Source organism: Grammomys surdaster, unplaced genomic scaffold, assembly GCF_004785775.1.
Source record: "Grammomys surdaster isolate TR1022 unplaced genomic scaffold, NIH_TR_1.0 100, whole genome shotgun sequence".
In the NCBI taxonomy this organism is placed as follows: Eukaryota; Metazoa; Chordata; class Mammalia; order Rodentia; family Muridae; genus Grammomys; species Grammomys surdaster.
The window spans coordinates 5,274,871-5,289,066 of NW_021604579.1; the positions used below are offsets into that span (position 1 = coordinate 5,274,871).

The 14,196-nt window shown below is 36.1% G+C and overlaps 1 protein-coding gene across 4 annotated transcripts in view; it reads left to right on the forward strand.

Moving 5' to 3' along the window:
* Positions 1–14,196, forward strand: part of Mast2 (microtubule associated serine/threonine kinase 2) — a 147,103-nt gene that overhangs the window by 60,172 nt on the left and 72,735 nt on the right. For all 4 annotated transcript variants that reach the window (XM_028787025.1, XM_028787033.1, XM_028787037.1 and 1 more), the window contains exon 4: positions 10,246–10,277. In XM_028787025.1, coding sequence (XP_028642858.1) covers positions 10,246–10,277 — 32 coding nt within the window. The remainder of the gene's footprint in view (positions 1–10,245; positions 10,278–14,196) is intronic.

Sequence of the window (14,196 nt, forward strand, 5' to 3'; positions counted from 1 at the left end):
TTCTCATTCTCATTCTCATTCTCATTCTCATTCTCATTCTCATTCTCTCTCTCTCTCCCCCCCCCTTTCTCCCTGTGTGTGTGTGTGTGTGTGTGTGTGTGTGTGTGTGTGTGTGTGTGTGTGTGTGTAAGTAAATGAAATCTCAACTGTGTAGCCTTGGCTGTTCTGGAATTCTTGTAGACCAGGCTGGCCTCAAACTCAGAGATCTGCCTTCCTCAGCCTGAGTGTTTGAGATTAGAGGCCTAACCTATATGCTCTTAGCCACATTATTGTTGTATGCTGTAAATTTTCTATATTTTTATTTTATTTATTTTCAATTCCTGTGATAAGACTGAAGAGTTTATTTTGGGTTATTTTTAGAGTCTTTTATGGTTGGACAGAGATAGCAGGCAGCTGAAAGCTCATGTCTTGAACCATAAGATGGAGGCAGAGAACACTAACTTGTTATAGCAGGAGTCTTGAATCCTCAAAGCTTGTCCTTGAGCAAGGCCATATCTCTTAATTCTCCCCAAACAGCCACCAAATGGGGACACAGTATTCAAATAATAATCAACTTATGGGGGATATCTCATTCTAACAACTGCGTCTTAAAACCTGTTTTCAGGATGATGCCATGGAGATTTAATGGAGAAAGCAAAGTGGTCAGGAAAAGTAAAATTTATTAGAATTTCATAGAGGTTCTATAGTTGCAAAATCATTGGTTTCTGCCTTGGCTTCTGCCCTCAAGATAGTCTTGTGCTGAGCTGTGAATAGGTGAAGCTGTAACACCATAGTGCTCAGAGCAGGAGTGTGGTAAATCACTACAAAAGACAGATTTTGAGTCGTTCAGCAGTCTTTCTTGCTTGTGTTATATATTGCCTTGCTAGCTGATTCCTTCTAAAAACATTGTTTCTGATACCTACAAGAATAACTACTAGCAGGGTATGGAATTTAGCTCAGTGGTAGAGCACTTCCTCAGCTCTGGAGGGGAAAAAAGAATAAGTACTAGCCACAAAACTCTTATAGAGTTGTGCTGGCTAGTTTTAATCAACTTGATACAAACTAGAGTCATTTTAGAAGAAGAAAACTTACTTAGAAAGTAACCCTACCAGATTGGTCTATGAGTGAGCCTGAATTACATTTTCTTAATTGAAGACTGACTTTTGGAGGGCCCAGCTCAATGTAGGTAGAAGTAGGAGGTGTAGGTAGTGCTACCTGTAGGCTGGTGGTCCTGGGTTAAGTTATAACAAAGCAAGCTATGAGGAGCAAGCCAGTAAGCAACACTCTTTCTATGGCCTTTGCATAGTTCCTGCCTCGAGTTCTTGCCCCAACTGGAAGTGTAAGCAAAGTAAATCCTTTCCTTCCCAAGTTTCTTTTAGTTGTAGTGTTTTATGAGAGCAATAGAAACCATAACTAAGACACATAATAACTTTGAAGGTTCTTAGTGTTCTTAACTGTAGTTGAGAATTTTCATAAATGTAACTCCAAATTAGCAGGTGGGATCCTATTATGAGTCTTAGAATAATGGTGATAATAGCAAGTACCATCTACTCATTTATTCATTTGTTTGTTTGTTTATTGTGTTACTGGGCTTCTATCACTGTAACAAACTACTTGAAAAAAATCAATTTATACAGGAGAGTAATTTGACTCATGGATTTACAGGTTTCTGTTCTTGATTGGGTGGTTCCATTATTATTGGGACTGGTGAGGCAGCCTATCATATAAGTGGTAGGTGGAGGAGAGAAGCAAGTTGTTCTTCTCATAGTCACCAAGAAGGAGAGAAAGAAGAGAGACCTAAGTGCAGTGGTCTCTGTCAAAGGACCTAATTTCTTTCTACTTTCATGAAGTATTAAAGATGGAAGAGCGAATAAAATTGTCAAGAGCTGCTAATGAGTCAAACATAGAAAGAATTGCTGGTTAAAAAAAAAAAACAACCCAGTAACAATTGTGGCTTGTTACCTTCAGATTGTTGGTAACTTGGCAAGCATAGTTCAAATGGTATGTGAGGTGTGAGTGTGTTTGCAGTATGTTGAGGAATGGGTAGGAAGAGAGACGTTGAAGACTATAGGTATAAACAACTTAAGAGATACAGCATTGAAGGGAGTTGGTGAGGTAGTTATTGAAAATGATATATGTAAAGAAAGAAAAAAGGATATTTAGTAATTAAAGGAGTTTTGCTTTCTTTTTTATTTCAAGATAGGTGTTTGGAATGCTAATTAAAAAGTTTATAAGGAGTGAAGAGAGTTTGTGGTAAGGGGGACAATACATAGATCAGAGAAAGCTGAGATGAGCTTCATCTGATATTAGAATGTATTGTCAGATAATACTGGTTTTGCTTCTAAAAGATGATGAATCAGAGAATTTATGGTTATTTGCCTAAATGGAACTGCTGTTACTTCATCCAGATTTCTGGTTATGTAGCTTTTTAGCCAAATGCAATACTATATTCCCGAGGGTAGGAAAGATTGGGAAGCCATTGTTACTTTTACTGTCCTTACCAGATTAGAGAGTATTTCTTGTTCTACTAGAATTTGATCCTCTTTGGTACCAAAGACTTTTTGGAACAAAATGTGTTAATCTGGAGCTTTGGATGTAAAATGTAAGCCTTATGGTATAAGGAATGGTAAGGAAAATAGATCAAGATGGTCAGTTTTCATGTATTCATTTTGTGGATACATTTTCTGACCTATAAAGGGTTTCATTTTATATAGCTGTGTTTATCATTGCTACTTAAAACTATGTCTTTTGATACTCAGTGAAGTTATTTTTTTTAAAAGCCAGGAAGAACTATTACCAATATTCTATGTAGATTGTTTTAGATGCTAGGAAAATGGAATATACCTCCCAAGCATTTTCTGAATATTTTTTCCATTTATGCTGCTATAACAAGTCCCACAGACTGGTTAATTTGTAAAGATGAGACATCTTTGCAGGGGCAGTGGTGGTGGGTGCCTTTAATCCTAGCCCTTGGGAGGCAGAGACAAGCAAGTAAAGTCCAGCCTGTGTAGGACACTGGTATAGGACAGCCAGGGCTATACAGAGAAACATTGTCTCAAAAACAACACCCTCCCCCAAAAAGATGAGATATTTTCTTATAATTTTTAATCTTGTAAATTCTAAAATTAATGAATAGGCATTTGTTGTCTGGAGATGGCGTTTTTTGCTTTACCTCTATGTAGCAGAAGGTAAAAAGGCAAAAAAAAAAGCCTCTAATAAAGGTGTTTTAAAGAAATTTTAATAAGTAGTTTATTAATTTTTAACTAAAAATAAAATATAATAAAATACAATAATTTTAATAAATAATTCTTATTTAGGAAGGCAGGATCACCTATGATCTATTCACCTCTAGAGATGTCAGCTCATAATACTGTCACATTGGAGTATAGTCCAAACATGAATCATTCATTTCCCTAGCAAATGAGATTAATAAAAATATGATATGGACAAGAACAATTTGAGAAGAGGAAATAATACATCATGGATATCACTAGTATAGAGGCCAGAATTCTGAAAAAAAGTCTATAGGCCTAAATTATTTTGTTTGTGGGAACTTAATAAATACATTTAATTCAAGTTCATTCAGAAAATAGAATAGTTATCTTCTTGACACATTTGGAGAAACCAGCATAATTATAATACAAACATATGACAGAGATGTTATAAAAAGGAAGCTAGATACTGTTATCCATTGTGAAAATCAAGGGACAAGCCAGACATGGTGCAAACCCGTAATCTCAGTAATCGGGAGACTGGGGCAGCAGAATGTCAAGTTGGAAGCCAGTTTGGTCTATACAGAAAAATTCTACATCTGAAATAATGAGCATTTCTAAACAAATTAATAATAGCGGAGAGCTTTATTAATTTGTTAAATGTTATTTTTGAAAACATTCTAGCTGTCTTTTAATATTTAGTGGCAACATAGTTGAATGCTTTCCCGGAGAGACTAGATGAGAAAGGCAAGATGTCTGCACTTGTGTTCATTTTATAGCAATTATGAAAACTGGAAAGTTGGAAAATCTTCTGTCTTGATAGAAGACAAGAGTGTTTATACAGTAAAATTCTAAAGAATTTACAAAGTAGTTATGATAATGAAAATACTGCACTTCATCTGATAGAGTTGTTGCTGTTGTTGTTTTTAATTCCTTCTTTGTTTCTTTTCTTTTCCCAACCTTGTTTTATTAAGGTTGGCCCGGAACCTTCTATGTAGTCCAGACCAGCTTCATTTGTATTCCTCCTGTCTCAATTAATTGATTAGCACATGAAAAGAAGATGCTTTGAGCCACCAATCATCAGGAAAGTGCAAATTAAGGCTACAGCTAGATACCATTATATATCCAATAGAGTAGCTAAAGTGTACAGGACTAACAGGACTGTATAATATATTGGATGACTATAAAATAGTCACCTTTTAACATTCTTACATTATTATTATAAGTATAGCAGATTTTAGGTAGGATTTGGAGCAGTTAAAACTCATGCATTGTTAATGAGACTACTAAGGTACAATCACTTTAAAAAAATACTTCGTTTCATATAAAAAACCCTTACATATGTAACCAACTAATTCCATATTCATATGTATTTTCCTAAGACAAACAAAACTTAATTTATGAAAACGCTGTTAAAAAGCCCCAAACTGCAAACAACTCAAATCTCTATCACCAAGTAAAAGCAGTATAATTTGTTACTATTATATGCAGCATCACAGATGAATTTTAAATGCACTGTGCTATATATAAAACAAGGCCCCACATAAAAAGTTTCATACATTGGGGAAGCTAAGGTATGATGATAATGAGTTCAAGGCACTGGAATACATAGTAAGGTCCTAGAGAGAGAGCAGGTGTTTCATAGTTCCATTCATCTAGAATATTCAAGCAGGCAGAAAAAGTATCTATAGGAAGAATAGAGTTTTCTTTGAACATACTACTGGAATGTTGGGGGAGTTATTTATCAATAAATGACATGATAGAACTTTCTGATTTGTTAGACTTGTTCTGTATTTTAATAGAAATTTCAGTTATTAGAGTGTGTGTATTTACAAAGTTACTGATTGACACACTCAACATCTCTGCAGTTCAAGATTTGTATATTGATGAGACACAGATTCTTACTTGTTGAACTTTGCTAATAAAACACTTAGCTGATTGGTATAGAAGCCTACAATCTACTGCAAGATGCATTATAAAACAGATGAATAGATAGTTAAATATATAATAATAAAGCAAATAGAGAGAAACATTAGCTGTACCATCTGGGCTATAGACGAAAGTATTATTATTATATATAACATAAGGATACACACATACTCTTCCTTAAACTTTTCTAGATTTTCATTCTAGGTGGTTTGCTTGTTTGTTTTATTTAAATATTTTAAAAAATGTGTCTTGGGAGGCAACTGCTTTGATGGTATAATGGAATGCAACTCTTGTTAATTATAATTGTAAGAAAGATATTTGAAATTGTAACATATATACATAAAATTATAAATTAGAATTGAAATTAGATTCATATAAAATTTATGTGGGAAGTAAGAAGAGAATTTTATTAAAACAATGAACCATGGCTCAGTAATTAAGAGCACTAGCTACTCTTCCAGAGGACCCAGGTTTGATTCTCAGCAAGCACATAGTGGCTCACAACCATCTGTAACTCCTATTCTAGAGGATCTGAAGTCCCTTTTTGGCCTCTGTGGGCACCAGGTATATATGTAGTACACAGACAAGCATGCAAGAAGTACCCACAAACACAAAATAGATAAAATTAGAAAACAATGAATGCAATTTTAATTTTTTTAAAAGGAACATTTGTCCCCAAATTTGATGGCCTGATTTAGTCTCCAGGTCCCACATGCTAGGAAGAGAGAATGACTTCTGAAACTTGTTCTATGATCTCCACGTGCACAGACCCTCCCACTTCCACAAATAATCAAAATCAAATGAATGGATTTATATTCAAAGTATGTAAGCATTCACCTTTCTCTACATCCTTACTAGCAACTATTTTCTCCTCCTCCTCCTCCTTATGCTCCTCCTCCTCCTCCTCCTCCTCCTCCCTCCTCCCTCTAGAAATTGAGTATTAATAAGAGTATGGTTTTTATTTGCTTCTTATAACAATATTGTGTAATTTTGCATACACTTGTTGCCCATTTGTAAGTCTTCTGTTTTAGATTCATGCTGCAGTGAATGTATGTATGCAATGGAATGTAATATGACCAAAAGCAACTTCAGGAAAAAAGGGCTTACTTTAGGTAACAATTCCAGGTTAGAGTTAATCATATCTGTGAAGCCAAATTGGCAGGAGTTACATCTTTAATTTTTACATTGTAGTAAAAAACAGAGAGAAGTGAATTTATTTATGCTTATTACTTATACTTAGTTCACTTTATTGACTGTTACACAGTTCAGAACCTAAACTCAGGGAATGATTCAGACCACACAGAGAATGGTTCTTGTCACATTAATTAATGTAATCAAGAAAATCCCCACAGACATGCCTGTAGGTCAGCTTGGTTTAGACAGCTCTTCTGAGATGCAGTTCCTGGTAATGCTAGACTATATCAAGTTGACTAAGCAATCATTATGTCTCTTTCAAGTGGTGTTTATTTATCTTAACTTCAGGTTCTATTATTTGGCATTTTGCTGTTGTTCATTATGTACTCTGGATAGTATCTCTTTGTCAGATATACAGACTATGAATATTTTCTCCCATTTGCAGAATGGCAGTAAAGGACAGGTTGTTCATTTACTCTTTTTGTAAAGAATCTTTTAAATTTGATACAATCCCATTTGTCTATAATTTTCTGTTATTATACCTCATCTAAATACTCCTTACCTAGGGAGGCATGGCATATACCTTTAATCCAAACAACTTGAGAGGCTAGGGTGCCAGGATCAGTGAAGGCCATGAGTTCAAATCATCATAGTGAACTGAACAGGATATTATCTCAAAAAGTTATTTCTCATAGCAATATTGTAGAACACTTTTTTGTTTTCTCTTGGTAGTTCACACAGCTACCATTATCTGAGATAGGAAGAGAGACTTAGGAGTAGATTCAGGCTCAGTTAGAAGAACTGTTGATTTTATTAGACATTTCAGCCTTCAGATATTATATAGACAATTAGTTAGACGTGTTTAGGATTAGAGCTAAGTCTGAGAATAAAAAATATGCCAAGAGTTGGAAATGGAGGGCTGTTGGTTCAGTGGTTCTTTGAAAAAACTTGGACTACCCAGTACTTTATGACTTAGCAGTTCTACATCTGAGCGGAAATTTATTTCTAAGAAACGTTTTCTTCTTCTTTTAGATAGAATCTGATGTAACCCAAGTTGATCTCAGATTTACTATGTATCTGAGGATGAAGTTGAATTCTGTCTTCTTGCCTCTACATTTCCAGTGCTAGTATTATAACTCTGTACCAATTTGCCCAACACAAGAAATATTTGTAGATATAGCCTCAGACATAAGTACAAGAGTGTTTATAGGAGTGTAGTTCTGATGGAGTAGAAAAATGAAAGAAAATAATCTTGTATTTATTTGAGAATGGATAAATACATATTAGTATGTTTATTGATCAGACCAACTATATGCATAACAATAATATAAAAATAACAGATGTGTAGTTCTAGTTACTCTTGATGACTCAGATCTGTAATCCAGCTGTTCTGGAGACTTGAGACAGAGGATCACAAGTCTGAAGACTTGCCCAGGCTACAGAGTATGTTCAGGACCAGCACAGACAATACCTTGATGTGAAATAAAAAGTAAAGTGTAACCTGTGGGTAGCTTGGTGGTATAGCACTTACTAGCATATACAAGGTTCTAGGTTCAATTCCTTGACTAGCCAGGGGGATAGGGAAGAATTTTTTTTTAACATTTTAATTTTTAATTTAAAATTTTTTTCATGTGGTATATTTTGATTATATTCTTTCCTGTTCCCCAGTTTCCTCCTAGATTCTCCTTACCTTCCTACCTAGCAACTTTATGTTATGTTCTCTCTCAAAAGGAAAAAACAAACTGGAAAAAAAAAAAAAGAGACAAAACCAAAAACACAAAAAACCCTAGAGTCCATTTTGTGTTGGCCAGCTACTTGTGGGCACGGGTCTGCCCCAGAGTGTGGTTGGATATACTCAGGAACGCTGTTGCAGAAAACTCAGTTTTAGGGGAGGATTGTTTAAAAGGAGACTGGTGAGAACTGGGACTTGAAACACTGAAAGCCAGTCACAGGGTTTCCATTCTTACTCTAAGGTTTATATAAAACCTTGACTAGAACTATTCCTAATAGTTTATATAGGTGTCTTAATCGTTAATATATGTGTCTTTTCATGTATTTTGGACACATAGTTGTTTACATGTTTTAGGTTAGATATGTATGATTTCATAGGTAGATGAGGATGGGCATCAACATGGAGGCCAGAGAGTGTTGATTCTCAGAACTGTCTACCTTGTTTTTTTAGATAGCTCCCCTCCCTGGGATCCGGGCTGCCCTAATAGATGAAACTGGCTGACCAGCAAGTCCCAGAGATCTGTCTATCTCTGCCTTTGCAGTGCTGAGGTTACTAAGCATCTGGCTTTATGTTGGCTCTAGGGAACTAACAAGTTCTCATGCCAAGTACAATGAACAATCTCCCTAGTCTCTGTAATGATCTTTCAATTTTTTTGTTTTTTGTTTTCCTAGACAGGGTTTCTCTGTGTAGCCCTGGCTGTCCTGGAACTCACTCTGTAGACCAGGCTGGCTTTGAACTCAGAAATCTGCCTGCCTCTGCCTCCCAAGTGCTGGGATTAAAGGTATGTGCCACCACTGCCTGGCAAAAATATTTATTTATGTATTTAATGTGAGTACACTGTTGTTGTCTTCAGACATACCAGAAGAGGGCATCAGATCCCATTACAGATGGCTGTGAGCCACCATGTGATTGCTGGGAATTGAACTCAGGACCTCTGGAAGAGCAGTCAGTGCTTTTAACCACTGAGCCATCTCTCCAGCCCATGATCTTTCATTTTGTATTTTGTATTTTCTGTATTATAATTTTTTGACTAAAATATTTTACTCTTTTTTTTTTTTTTTTTTTTTTTACTTTTTTTGAGACATAGTTTCTCTGTTGTAGCAGCCCTGGCTCTCCTGGAACTCCCTCTGTAGACTAGGCTGGCCTTGAACTCAAAGATCTGTCTGCTTCTACCTCCTAAGTACTCTCTCCATTTGTTTTATATCCTAATCATAATGAATCCTTTGTAGTTTATTAATGATAAAAGACTGGCACAAAGACTTGCTATAATCTACCCTGAGAAGGTGATTGCATGTAATGAAGAAAAATATTGTAATTATCTGTGAAATCTTACCTTTAACTGGGAAGAATAAAGAGGTCATCCTGACTGTTGTTTCATTAACATTTATTCTTTATAGTTTTATGTAACCTTTTTGCAAAGCTTATTTTGAAAGCAATTAATATGACAATTACAAAAATCAAAGAAAAATAGTAATCGATAGACATTACTATTAAAAATTGTAATATTTTTAAAAATGTAATGCATATGAAATGAGTAATTAAAATGAAGAAAATTGGGATATTTTATCTAAAAGAGATTTTAAAAGTTGAATGAGTGCTTTCAAAGCAACATATTTTAAGTCTTAGCAATTCATCTGAGATAGAGAACCTTTTTTTTTTTTAAGAATTGTTTATTTTATGTATATGAATACACTGTAGCTGTCTTCAGACACACCAGAAGAGAGCATTAGAGACCCCATTACAGATGGTTGTGAGCCACCATGTGGTTTCTGGGAATTGAATTCAGGATCTCTGGAAGAGCAGTCAGTGCTCTTAACTACTGAGCTATCTCTCTAGCCCTATAGAGAACCTTTGGAATCCTTAAGTTACTATTTCTGTGTTTTATGTTGTCATTTTATTGCTATATGTATTTTAGCAAAACAGTAAAATCTCTTCTGAATGTAAAAAATGGCTGGATATTGATATAATGGAGGAGTATTTATGAAATGGTATAGACAAGTGAGTGGTCAGAACCTTGTCTGGCTGTCTTGGGACTCAAAGGTTTGCATGTCTGTCTTCTCAGTACTGGGGCTAAAGGCTTGCACCATGGTGCCTGGCTTTCATAAAATTTTAGAGGCAAAAGAAGAGACTACGACATAGAAACATTTATGTGTGCTCTTATTAAGATGATGCTATAAATTTCTTAGACCATTTAGATAGGCTCATGGGATTCAAATGGGCCCTTATTTGTTTAACCTATTTATCTGTTTTGTTTTTCAGAAGGAATTGAGCCTTCCAAGGAGAGGCAGCTTGTAAGTAGATGGTCTTTACCATTATGATTTTATATAATGATCTCCTGATTGGGAACTGTCTTAAGAATTTATTGTTAATACTCATTATAGAAATCTCATTCAAGAGTCTTCTGGGTGCTGGAAAGATAGATTGTCCAGTGGTTTGAAGAAGAGGACCTGTGTTCAATTCCCAACACCCACATGGTAGCTTACAGTGCCAAAGGATCTGATGTCCTTCTCTGACCTCTGTGGGCAACAGGCAGGCACACATGTGGTACACAGACATATGCGCTGGTATAACATTAATATTCATTTTTTTAAAATCCTGTTTTCTGTTTGTGTTTCTCATTGGGTCAGAGACTTCCTCAGTAACTTCATTGCCCCAAGTCCCGTTGTTTGCCATACAGTTTGATAGAAGTGTTGTCACTTACATTCTTATCAGTTATTTTTTGGCGGGGTGGGAAATTTACTTTTAGTAGATTTATTAAGCTTAGAGTGTTGGGGTATTAAATCTGAAATTCTTTGTGTCTGTATCTCACAACATGGCTGTGTTGAAGAGAATGATTCTGACAAGTTGGAGCAGGGGTAGCCACATTTAGAGAATAGACTGAAGCAGGTCCCTATCCTCTTTATTTTAGTCTGGATTGAGGGTTAGTGGAGATTAGAAAGTAATTTTTGTCTTTGGACTTTAATTTTAAGAAATTATGAAATCTTTTTGGTTTTTTGAGACAGAGTTTCTCTGTATAGCCCTGGCTGTCCTGGAACTCACTCTGTAGACCAGGCTGTCCTCGAACTCAGAAATCCGCCTGCCTCTGCCTCCCAAGTGCTGGGATTAAAGGCGTGTGCCACCACTGTCTGACTGAAATTATGAAAACTTAAGAAATGTCTTCTTTGGCTACTTTGTCCTAAGAATTCTTGGGGATTCATTGCTGGTTTGAGTAAATAGACTCTCTGGAATGTATGCTTAAAGGCATAATGTGGTGTTGGAGAAGTAACTCAGTGGTACCACAATGTATGCTTAGCTTGGACGAGGCTCATGCACAAGGTTTCATCTCTGTCAGTACAGAGGGAAAAAAGGTAGAATGTGAATTTACTGAATTAAAATTTCCATGCTAAGGCCCATCAATTTTTATTTGATACACCTTTACTAAATGTACACTTATACCAACATCTACTATGGTTGAGTAAGAGTCAAAATTTGGAAAAAAAAAAAAAGGCTGAGGATATCTCTGGACAGTGTGCTTGCTATATAAGCATGAGGACCTGAGTCAAATCCCCTTAAACTTAGCTAAAGCTGAGCATGGAAGCATGTATATGTAACCCAGTTTTCTTATGGGGAGATGAGAGATGAAGGCAAGAGACTCCCTAGAAAAATAGGGACTGGTAGGCTGCTTCAGTAGTTTTGATTTTTTGTAAGATGCATTATATTTTTAAAAGACTGTATTTTATGTTTGTGTTTTCCCTGCCTGTTTATGTACCATATTTTGAAGAGCTCATGGAGGCCAGAAGAGGGTGTCAGATCCCCCCTGAAAACTGAAACTAGGTCCCCTGGAAGAGCAGCCAATGGTCTTAACCACTGAGCATCTCTCCAGCCCCTTCATTCTTTTAATTCAATTTTACAGTAGGTTTCATTTCTAGTCTCATAAGTGTCCAGAATCATCTCACAGCTGGTCAAGGCCAGGACTCAGTTGGAGTGTTGTCCCAAGTGAATGGGTGTCATGGATTTGGAGGGTTTTCAGTTGCGTTTAGCATACATTTTCTACTGTCTTCTACCTATCCCACCCCCTTATTTTTTTCTATTTGGAAACTCTTGGATTTTCCGTTTAAGATAAAGTAAAACTGAACTTGCAAGATGGCTCAATGGGTAAAGGCATCTCCAAGCTTGTGGCAACCCAAATATGATCCCTAGGACCTACATAGTGGGAGAATTAAACTCCCTAAAAGCTGTCTTATGACCTCTACAGGCATGATAAGGCATGTATGCGTGCACATACATAAAAAAAGAAAACATTCAAAAAGAGATGAAATGAAGTTAAAACCCAAGGCAGGTAGCTTCTACTAATATATGCTTCCAGTGAATCAAGTTTTAGGGAAGGAGGAAATGGAGAGATATGTACTGGAAGAATATTCTGGTCATATAAGTTCTGAAATAATCATAGAACCAACCAAAGTTAGTTCAAGCTGATCATGATAATGCCTCTGTTCTAGCATTCAGGAAGCTAAAGCAAGAGGATTGTGATTTTGAGGTTAATATTACTTATGGGGAGAGAATTTATCTTTAAAACAAAAAATATTTTAAGCATTAGTTAAGAAAGTTAGGCCTACACCAAGCCTTAAAATATTATGTAATAATGATCAGATATAATACCTCTCTCTCTCTCTCTCTCTCTCTCTCTCTCTCTCTCTCTCTCTCTCTCTCTCTCTCTCTCTCGTTTTATTCGAGGGAGAGTTTCTCTGTGTAACCCTGGCTTAAACTTGCTTTGTAGACCAGGCTAGCTTTGAATTCAGAGATCCACCTGCCTCTGTCTCCCAAGTGCCAGGATTAAAGGTATGCACCATACACCTCCATGTCTGGCCTTTTTTTTTTTTTAAAAAAACAGTAACTGACATTTAAACAACTGATTATTAAGCAAATGTTCACAGATATTATGTTCTGTGCTGGAAACAAACTGAAATTATCAGGTTAGAACTTTGAATTGGATACATTCTTTTGGAAGACTTAGAAGGTTGACTAAGCCAGTTCTTCATTTCCTCAGTAAAAACAACGTCATAGTGTTCGTCGTCAACATGTGCACATGTACGGGTGAGTATTTTTGTATGTGTGCAGGTTTTTATGAGCAGTTGTCTATGCAAGTTGCATGTGCATTTAGAGGCCAGCAGTCAACTTTGGATGTCTTACAGACTTTTGGGATTCTCTGAAGAACTAGGATTTCACCAATTAGACAAGACCATTTGCCAGTGAACCCATGAAATCTGCCCTTTCCACTTGCTGCATTTACACATGCAAAATACTATACCTCGTAAATCACTTTTCATATGTAGGAGACAAACCATATTTAGGCTATAGCAGACATGTCTTTGGCAGTTAACAAGTTCTCTGTTGCTTTAAGTAGAAACTGTAATTTCTGTTGTTTAATTTCCTTTAATTGAAGTGAATGGCTACCTGATCTCTGTTCCTGGACATCTCAGACAGTTGAAGCTTTTATGTAGAACTGGACAAAGCCTTCTAGGTAGTGTATTGTCAGAAGCAAAAGTGCTTGCTGCTTAGCATTTTCAGTAAGGAAGCTAGAAAAATAAAAACCCTAAGTCACATACTCTGATTAAGTTGAATTAGTACTCAGCAGTCTTATAACAGAAAAACTGATATCAATGAAATGAGTGGTTTTTAATTTGCTCATTGCTTTGTATTCTTACAACCTCAAAAGGAAAGTTTTGAAAGGATTTTATTATTGTCCTCAAGATTTGTCAGAAGGAGAAGTAGTACATTTGTGTCTTTGCCTCTTTCCCATGTTGACACTGCTATGTCTCACCTGTATGTGGGAGCTGTCAATCTAGATTCAGGTTCCGATACTCACATAGTAGCCACTTTACTTGCTGAGCCATCTCTTTAGTCCTCTCTTTCTCCTATGTATACCCAGGTAGTTTTATATTTTTTCGAACCGCAGCTTAATATTTTATTGTATTATGAAAGACTTTTCAGACTTCATCACACTTAAACTGTAGACAACTTAGATTAAGTTGGGTTTTCTAGAATATGTCTTTAGTGGGTCTTTTTTTGTTGTGGTTTTTGAGACAGGATTTTTCTGTGTAGCTCTGGCTGTCCTAGAACTTGCTTTGTAACCAAGCTGGTCTCTCTCTCTCTCCTTTATGGCAAGATCTCCCTAGCTGGCCTAGAACTCACTATATAGACCAAGTTGACCTCAGACTCATCCCTCATATT